Source organism: Sinocyclocheilus rhinocerous, unplaced genomic scaffold (assembly GCF_001515625.1).
Source record: "Sinocyclocheilus rhinocerous isolate Xijiao unplaced genomic scaffold, SAMN03320098_v1.1 scaffold200, whole genome shotgun sequence".
NCBI classification, from domain to species: domain Eukaryota; kingdom Metazoa; phylum Chordata; class Actinopteri; order Cypriniformes; family Cyprinidae; genus Sinocyclocheilus; species Sinocyclocheilus rhinocerous.
In genome coordinates, this window is record NW_015641014.1 from 1,608,115 (window position 1) to 1,618,501 (window position 10,387).

The 10,387-nt window shown below is 37.9% G+C and overlaps 2 protein-coding genes across 2 annotated transcripts in view; one reads left to right on the plus strand and one right to left on the minus strand.

Annotated features, from left to right (window-relative positions):
* LOC107753581 (guanine nucleotide-binding protein G(i) subunit alpha-1-like) overlaps window positions 1-2,211 on the minus strand; it is a 15,003-nt gene extending 12,792 nt beyond the window's left edge. Inside the window, exon 1 of the mRNA XM_016569765.1 lies at window positions 1,745-2,211. Within this exon, the coding sequence (XP_016425251.1) occupies window positions 1,745-1,862 (118 nt within the window). The 5' untranslated portion in view covers window positions 1,863-2,211. The remainder of the gene's footprint in view (window positions 1-1,744) is intronic.
* A 3,239-nt stretch (window positions 2,212-5,450) lies between these two features.
* The window catches only part of LOC107753582 (muscarinic acetylcholine receptor M2-like), a 12,890-nt gene continuing 7,953 nt past the window's right edge, over window positions 5,451-10,387 (plus strand). Inside the window, exon 1 of the mRNA XM_016569766.1 lies at window positions 5,451-5,466. The gene's annotated coding sequence lies outside the window, so the exon portion shown is untranslated. The remainder of the gene's footprint in view (window positions 5,467-10,387) is intronic.

The window sequence follows — 10,387 nt, forward strand, 5'->3', positions numbered from 1 at the left end:
CTCTATACCGTAAAGACATGCTCATCTTCACGGAATTACAACATTTTGATATGCATTTGTGACACTCATTGACTTTTGCGACACAAAATTCTTTGAATAACCACCCATGAAGGTACTTTCTCTTCACAGCAGTGGATTTATTCTTAGTAACAACCCTGGCAGTCACCATTTGTCCCCTCTATAGTCTAAACAGGAACTCCAGCCTGTTTTACAGCAGGCGTAGGGACATATGCTGTTGATCCGCAATGCCAAAAAGCAAACAAACCCAAGAAATGCGGCACACAGAGGGCGTATAATGAATCAGCACATAGGGGGAATCCAGTTAACTAGATAATTAGACGGCAATTCCCTAAAGTTTGATGACGTAAGGGCAGGTTTTATGTCCTATAACAATTTACACAGCAAGTAAAGGAGGGACCAATGGGAAAATGGACAATAAATGGATAATTAAATGGCCAGATCCAAGCAAAAAGTTGACCGTGATTGTTAGCAAGGGAACTAGCATACCAAAGCTCTTCGAAATGAATAAAACTGCATGTAAACAGCACCAAGTGCTTCTCTTTAGGGAGTTTGTGACATTTCTGTAAAACAAATATTATGTTTAAGCTGCACACACACCATCGATAATCAAGAAAAGCTAACAAATGTTTCAATCGCCACAAGCAAATAAATTGTTTGGCTTCATTACTCAATGTCCACGAAAAATGCTTGCACACTGGAAAAGTACAGAAGAAACATATGCAAAACAGGAATCGGAAACTGAGAAACAAGTGGCCTCTATGTAAATCACAATGAATTAACAAGTTGACTGCTTTAAGATAACAGAAGAAGAAAAAACTTTACTAGAGATATTGTTTATAATCTGCAACTGCATTAAATTGTAAGACTGCACATATGAAAATTTTATAGCCAAAAGCTAAATCTATAAGGGGCTTTTAAAAATTTATAATAATAAATTCTAAAGGGGATAACCATGGTCTAAATGCAAATAAATAATAAGTAATTAAATAAATGAACAATATCTGCTGATTTTTTTATATTTATTCTAGATTTAAGAGCTGTGTGTTGGAAAACCTACATAAGTAATAAATCAAATTAATCACACATTCATGTTTAAAATTTACCAGACTCATGATATTTGTAAAATCACCAGGACCACTTTTTAGGCCCATCTAGCATCATCATCTCCAGTTTACTCCAAGCAAGCACCCAGCAGGACCCTCCATATGCACAAGCTCATTTATCATAATTGGATGAGGTTTAGGGTAATCTATCGGATCTATCTCAGTAAATCAGGCAGTTCGGATTAAATTAGATTAAACTAGTCTTTTGTTGGCTGGATTAGCAGAGAGCCGCTAGCGTCTAACTGGCCACTCGGCGAATATGCAAACCAGTACTTTGAAGAGGTCAAAGCCAAAAAAGAAAAAGAAAACAGGCAAATAAAATCCCTTACGCGAGAATTCCGTCTCTACTGTATAGAAACATAAACTAAACTCTTAAAAGCAGTGTTAAATGACTCAAGTGATATAGTTAACTGAGTGGATTAGCTTCACATGCTAGCCGAGACACCAGCGCGGTAACTACGGAAAGAAAAGTTTCCAGCGTCCATAAATATGCACTTGAACTTCTTTATTCTCCACTCATGGCTTATTGACATATTAAATCCAGTGCTGAAGTGTCTTATATTTGCTGTTAAGTGAACTTTAATGGGCTTATTCATTCACTAGCGGAGCGGCTAACTCACCCAGCAGCAGCAGCTTGACCTCTCGCGACGCTTTCTCTCCATCATCGCGCAGGTTTTTGTCAATCATTTTACTCCTCTCCTGGGCGCTCTTGTCGCCCGAGCTCAGGGTGCACCCCATCTTTCTGGAGTTTCAAACGATATAAGAAGTCGAAGAAGCTAAAAAAAAATGCGAGGAAGAAAGAAATATCATGCACAAGTGGTTTAAATGAGGGAGCCAGCCACCCCGACGTCTCACGCCCAGCTCTCTCTCTCTCTCTCTCTCTCACACACACACAGCGCGCAGTCTCTTCAAACTCGCGTTTTCCCGGCGCTGGAGTTTCTCAAGCTAAACAAATAAAAACGGAGGCTGTCAGTAATCAGTCGAGTGCCTTGACGGCCATGGTTGATTAAAAATAACGTGAAAATGGAGTCATTAACGCCCAGTCTCACGCTCCGCGTCGCCCACTGCTGTTAAAGTGGCGAACAGATGGCTGGAGTTTCCGGTTTCTTTTCATACATAAATCCCCCTCCTCGGCCGCGCGCCTGGAATGCACGCTCCCGCGCACACGTGTGTACGCGAGGGTGCGCGCATATTGATCCCAGGTTGCTCTGAAGTCAGACTTTCAGTTCACTGTTCCAAAAAATTCGGAGAAAATAAATAAATAATAATTTTCATGACATTTCTGAAAAGCTTAATACGCTTTCAGAATACATAATATTTTCATAATATTTTATTTTGCATATTTGTAATTATTTAAATTTATTTACATTACGTATAATAGTAGCTATTTATTATTTAATGAAATGTACATCATTATTTATTTTATTTTCACGATTTATATATTATTATATATTTATTTTAATAAAAATCATAATATTTTATTTATCTGTATTTTTGTCTTTATTAAAACTATTTAGGCATTAACAGTTATATATTATTTAATTAATGACATTTCTGAAAAGCTTAATGTTTTAAAATATTTAAATAATATACATTATTAAAATACTTAATAAAATACATCATATTTTATTTTATTTATTTGTTTTAATTTTTTTACATTATTTATATATTAATAATTATATATTATTTCATTCAATTTCTGATAAGCTTAATATGCTTTAAAAATACTTATATATTATTTATTTGTAATTTCTAATTTATTGACAGTACATTATATATTATTATATATTGTTTATTGTATACGTATATGTTAATTATTATATATTGTTTATTTATTGTTATATATTGTTTATATATTTTCCTTTCTTTTTCTGACTTGTTCCTTCATGCCAATCAAACTGTTTTAGCTGTACTTTAGATCTAATTTCAATTGAATTTAACAATAAAATCTCCCTTTAATTAATATCCTCACAATAGTGTTTCAAACAATTCTACTATATTGTTTCACTTTTTTTTTTTTAGTGTCTGAATAGGTGGGTGAATATGAATAATTTATGGAGGAAATGGCTCCATTTGGTGAGATGAATGAGGCCACATCTGGTCGGCCGGGTCACAGGTCTAACCATATTCAAACAGATTCAGATTTAGGAGATTTTCTTATAGGTGGCACATAACCATACAAAAAAAAAATCAAAAGATGAGCTCATACATAAGCTTAAGAAATATTATCATAACCAGACTTATTATTTTACATACTATTTAAATTTCAAATGTCATGAGCATGCAAACCAACGAGCAAAGTTTCCCCACATATCCATGACTAGTATATTTTCCTAAAGAACCACAATGGAAGACAGGGAGCATTCAATCCACTTAAAATGAGAGCAATCATGGCGACTGAACATTCTTTACACTGATTTATTGAATTGACACATTATTGATTACACATTGAATTACAGACTAGTTTTAGTTCTAGGCAAAACTCACTCTTGCATTTGTGCAGCCATGAAAAACTGTAAGATGGCCCCTGGAAAAGTCATCATTTACCTTTTTGTACTGAGGCTTTACATGTATCTTATAGAGTTATTCATCTAAAAACATAAAGACTAATATAGCTGACATGGGTAAGATGACTTTTATATGAATGTATTCATAATCAAAATATATGAATGTATTATTACTACAATCCATTTAAACGATATTTTAAAAAAATAATTGAAAGAATAAATAAAGTGACATAATATTTTGCACTAGGATTGGTGTGTATGCATTCTAGTTCAAAGTTTTCCTCAAATCAATTTTGTTCAATATTTTATTGTTAAAAACAAAAGAAGCTTGCATTTTCATGTATTTTAATGAAATAAAAATAATAAACTAGGTATATTTGAATTAATAAAGAGACACAACACATATTTTGCACTGGAAATGGCAGGGTGCAGTAATCTCGTATGCGTCTTTATGATAAATGCTAAAGTGGTGAGATGAGACAATAGAGATAATTGTTGTTTCTGCAGCGTGGTGAGACTTGTTACGCTTGGGGACTGATTGCTTGCTGTGCTGCTTGAATGTAGAGACACTGCTGAGACAGGACCTGAGGGGATAAGTGTGCGTATGCGAGTGTTTGTGATTACATTGTAGGTGCGGTAGGGTTTGCTTATCTTTGCTATCTATTTTATTCAAATGAATGATACGTTTATGCACTAAATTCAAGCTTCATGGTCGTTTTGTTAGGATTTTGCTGATTTACCTTTGTTCTCATTTCTCAAAAAGCTAACTTTGGAAAGAGATTTTACAGTAATTGAGATGTATTTTACATGGCAGACAAGACAGTGAGTATCCAGTGTTACCCTGCTCAGCAGTACCACCAAGCGGCTTATCACTGCAACAGCATGTAATACTGATAATTTATCAATAGAAAAACAGAAAAAAAAATAACACCGAAACAAATCATTCATAATCATTCAGGCCATTAATTCATACACACAATGACCTGAATACTTTTCTTCTATGATGAACATGTTATGAAGGTAATACTAATAAAGGTAATATAGAGATAATAATAGAGACAAAAAGCTTTGATAAAGTTTACAATTTTTTTTTTTAATTATTATTATCATCATCATTATTTTTTAAAGCACTTTTGTTTTAAGATATTTTTACATTAAAAAAGAAACAACAGTGCAGCATTTGTCAGTGTGGTATAACCAGCATGCAGTATTTCAGCAACAATGTCAGTAGGACAATAGTTGTCTTCCTATGGTCTGGTGGCACTGGGGAATAGTTGTCTTCCTATGGTCTGGTGGCACTGGGGAATAGTTGTCTTCCTATGGTCTGGTGGCACTGGGGAATGAGACCTGAGACTGGGTTTTGTCTCTTGGTACTTGTGATGAGATGTTTGACAGAACGTTCTGACGGCAAATGTTTCCACCGGGCAGCTGTAACTGTTCACACCAGCCCGAGCCCAAATGATTCTTTAGAAAACCACCAAAAGAGCAGTGCTGTGGAAGAAGGGATTTATTATGCCCTCCAGCCTATTACTGTTGTTAGATAGATAGATAGATAGATAGATAGATGATAGAACATTTTAACATTTGTTCTGTTCATGTTTAAGCTCTACCACGCTCCTATGGTTCACTGGCCTCTCATGTAGGTGTGTTTAGAGCCCACCCTCACGTTTACACACTCATACAGCTCATTTACAGACTGTCACTGCAGAGAACAACACAGACAGACAGACAGACAGCTCGCCCTGATCCTCACACAAGACGGATGCTACTGACAATCATCTGCACCCATAGAATATATGACTGGACAATGAAGGACATCTGACTGCAGAAATAAGGTATTAGATATTTGTTTTTACTGTTGCTGTTTTTTTTATGATTTACACGAGTTAAGCTATGTTAAAGGAGTGCAACATGAGGTCACATGTTGTCATGTGTTTTATGACAACATGTGTATGCTAAAGAAATATTTTTGCGTTACCTTTTATTTTTTTGCACTTCATAAATGCTTTGTTTAAAATCAAGTAAAACTCTATAATATTGTTTAACAAATTTATATATATATATATATATATATATATTTTTTTTTTTTTTGCCTGCGCAATAATGGTTGAAGTATGTGCCTATGCAGAAAGTGATTTTCAAAAACTAACCTACCATGTGACACTAGAGTAACAAGTGTGACAACTAGCCCCATGCTGCCCTACACTATAAAACAAATATGTAAAGAATTTCAGAAGCTAAACACACATAAACATACACACATAAACTAATCCAAGGTACAAATTTTATTACCGGTTCTAAGATTGCTGTTCTTTGTCACAGCACTGAGATATTTCCCACATGGCTGTTGTAAATGTGCACAAAACAGAGGAGTCGTATGATAACTTTGTATGAACTCCTTTTAATGTGTAACCACCACTGAATAAGAACCAACCTCCCCCTTTACTCATCTCTGCCCCCACATGTCCAGCTCCAAACATGCAGCTCCCATAAACACCTGTATGTGGGACACACACACGTTCTACATCTTTCTTCTTTTTTTTTTTTCTTTTTTTTAATAACGTAACATAAACCAAAGAAAAGAAGGAAAAGGGTTCAGCATGTAAATAAACACCAATAACATGTAACTTATGCTCCATGTATCATAAGCATGGCATGCTGTATGAACACTCAGTGTGTGACAAAGTCTTTGAACCTTAAATTAGGCTTGGAGACTCTTCCTGATCGAGTGACAAACAGAGAAGCTTGTGAGTTTGGGTCCTCTTGCTTGGAACTGTCAGTGTGTTGTGGTGACGGCACATCACATCCATTTTTTGAAGTGGCATGTGGCACTACGGCACTTGGATTTGCTTGGGGTTCAGGAAAGATCATAGGTACAGACATGGTAATGGTAGGACAGTAGGATTCAGGTACTTGTAGAAGGTGGCGACGGTTCCTCACACAGGCCTTGCCATTAGACTGGACGACATAACTGTTGGGTTGAAGAGCCTTTCCAGAAACCTCTGCAAACCATGTTTGTCTTCTGGGGTAGGCATCTGGTGGATGGCTTTGGTTTTTTCTGGGTCAGGCTTGACACCTTTGTCTGTGAGAAGATGGCCTACATATGGCACCTCTGAGACCCTGAAACGACATTTTGTTGGATTCAGCTGCATATTTATGGCTCTGACACGGTCTAGCACACATTTAAGGCGTTTGTCATGTTCCTCAACAGAAGAGCCCCAGATCAAGATGTCATCCACAATTATTTCACAAGGCTGCCCAGAGAAGAGCTGTTCCATACATCTCTGGAAGACTTCACTTCCAGTTGAAATCCCATATGGCATTCGTAGAAATTTGTACCTTCCGAACGGGGTCATAAAAGTTGTGAGTTTCGATGATTCCTCGTCCAGAGGGATCTGCCAGAATCCACATTTTGCATCCAGAATGCTGAAGACTTTTGCCTGTGGCATATCAGCGATCACTTGCTCGACAGTCTTTAATGGGTGATGAGGCCTAAGTAGAGCCTTATTAAGATGCACAGGGTCGATGCATATGCGTACCGTACCATCCTTTTTTACTGTAGCTGCCATGGCAGACACCCAAGGGGTAGCCTCCTCCACTGGTGAGAAGATGGCCAGTTTGGTCATTCTTTTCAACTCTTGTAAGACTTTATCTTTCATAGCCAACGGGATCCTTCTGGGGGCACACACAGTAGGACACACTGATTCATCCAGGCGCATGTGATACATGACTGGAAGCTTACCAACATTGTCAGTACAAAACAGATCCTCATAATCACTGATCTCGGGTGCCTGCTGTTGTACAGCATGTACTTCAGGGCTGAGTTGTATGAGATTTAGCCTCATGCTGTCAGGTAAGCCTAACAAACTTTTGACATTTCTATCCACTATGTGGAATAGCAGTTGTCCTCCTGACAGAACTAAGGTAACAGTGCCCAGTGTCTGAATTGTTTGACCACCATAGGCTATCAGATTTACTCTGTTTGACTGATCAATTTGGACGTTGTGGTCGACGTGCTGCAGTGTGGATAGAGACATGACATTGCATTTAGCTCCAGTGTCTATTTTCAGCTTGACCTGCTTGTTACTGGTTGTTGAGAGTGTGATGAATATTTCTCCTTTGTTTGCAAGCAGGTCCACACTTTCACAATTAAAATAATCTTGGTGGACCTCACTTTCCACTTCATTCACTCTGTGTAGATTTTTTTCATTAGGTCCACTAGATGGAGTCATCCGTCCACCTGTATATTGAGGCTTAGAGCTACAACATTTGGCAAAGTGATTCCACTTGTGGCATGAGTTGCAGCGTTTGTTGAAAGCAGGGCATTTGTTGCGCTCAATAGCGTGCTCACCCCCGCAGTAGCATATCTCATCAAATTTTTTAATTAACACATCAGGATCCTCTTTGTCCTCATCTTCTTGAAAGTGAAATGACTCATATTTATCTAATGCATCCGAACCGGCTAAATTGAGAAGGGTGTAAGCTCGCACTTCTTTGACTTGTCGGACAGTCCTGCTTTGCTGTACACGTCCCATTCTCTCTTGAATTTCAGCCAGTTGTTAGCGATATCATCGTCAAACACGAGTGGTTCTACGCGTCGTAGATTTTGAGCCATGATTTGTAAGCGATTCCACTTCTGTCACCATGTAAATGTGCACAAAACAGAGGAGTCGTATGATAACTTTGTATGAACTCCTTTTAATGTGTAACCACCACTGAATAAGAACCAACCTCCCCCTTTACTCATCTCTGCCCCCACATGTCCATCTCCAAACTAAAATAATCTTGGTGGACCTCACTTTCCACTTCATTCACTCTGTGTAGATTTTTTTCATTAGGTCCACTAGATGGCGTCATCCGTCCACCTGTATATTGAGGCTTAGAGCTACAACATTTGGTAAAGTGATTCCACTTGTGGCATGAGCTTCAGCCTCTCTTTTGAGCTCCTTAGTACCTCTTTCAGCACGCTCAAACAGCATACATGTTCTGATTGCTGATTCTAATGTCAAGTCTTTCTCCCTTAACAGCTGAGCACGTACTGCATCATTGTGAATGCCACAGACAATTCAGTCTCGTATTAGTTCATCAGTTAGCGAGCCAAAGTAGCCAAAGTCTGCCAGCAGTCTTAACGTAGCCACGTAGGATTGAATTCCTTCGTCAGGTTTTTGCACCGTTTGCACCGTGGCGTGTCTATCCATTATCACGTTCCGTTCTGGCAAGCATATCTCATCAAATTTTTTAATGAACACATCAGGATCCTCTTTGTCCTCATCTTCTTGAAAGTGAAATGACTCATATTTATCTAATGCATCCGAACCGGCTAAATTGAGAAGGGTGTAAGCTCGCACCTTCTTTGACTTGTCGGACAGTCCTGCTTTGCTGTACACGTCCCATTCTCTCTTGAATTTCAGCCAGTTGTTAGCGATATCATCGTCAAACACGAGTGGTTCTACGCGTCGTAGATTTTGAGCCATGATTTGTAAGCGATTCCACTTCTGTCACCATGTAAATGTGCACAAAACAGAGGAGTCGTATGATAACTTTGTATGAACTCCTTTTAATGTGTAACCACCACTGAATAAGAACCAACCTCCCCCTTTACTCATCTCTGCCCCCACATGTCCATCTCCAAACATGCAGCTCCCATAAACACCTGTATGTGGGACACACACACGTTCTACAGCTGTGTTGTATTGCCCCTAACTTTCTAACAAGAACTTGTGGCACCATCTGAGGGTGAAGACAGGTGACTGAAATCAGCACAATCTTAAGATAAAGAATGAATATTTATGTTTTCACAATTTAACACCTTCCATCTTGATATTTTGCTATGTCCTCATTGTTTTTGCCAACAAGAACTGGTCTCTGAGAAGTGAGCAAATGTGACAGCACATTAGTGTTATTATTAGTCTCACTTAAAACAGCAGACAAATACAAAGAGCTTCAGTAATATGTTGTACCATATTCACATTATTCATATTAGATTAGCTCATAATGTCGTTTATACTTCAAAGAGAATATAAAACACACACCAGCACACATCCTCAGCTTTATTCTTTATCCAGAGAGTGATGACCAGACCCCACTATATCTACTCTTAACAAACAGGATAACCATTCAAAGGCCATTCACTTTTGAGCACAGTAGTAAAAACAAAACCTCAGTCACTCTAAATCAACCCAAACTCTCATTAACAGAGTACATATTTGCTCAGGAGCTCACCTATAAGAACAACATATACCATCTGTTTGCATTATATTAAATCACATATAGCTCCGCCCGTGATGACTTTATGAAGAGCTGCTTAATTAGCAGTAATGGATACTGCTAAACACATGCTAAAGCATGCTACAAAACAGAAGCAACACTCCAGAAACCACATAACATTCTAAACACCACCCAGAACACCCTAGCAACCCTCTAAAGCACTTAAGCAACCACAAATCAACACATCATCAATCACATACCTTAGTAACATGCTAAAAAACAGAATATCTTAGCAACCACATAGCAACACCCCAGCAACCACATAGTAACATACTAAACACCACCCAGAACACCCTAGCAACCCTCTGAAACACTTAAGCAACCACATATCAACACGCCATCAATCATATACTGTAGTAACATGCTAAAAAAACAGAATATCTTAGCAACCACATAGCAACAACCCAGCAACCACATAGTAACATTCTAAACACCACCCAGAACACCCTAGCAACCCTCTGAAACACTTAAGCAACCACATATCAACAC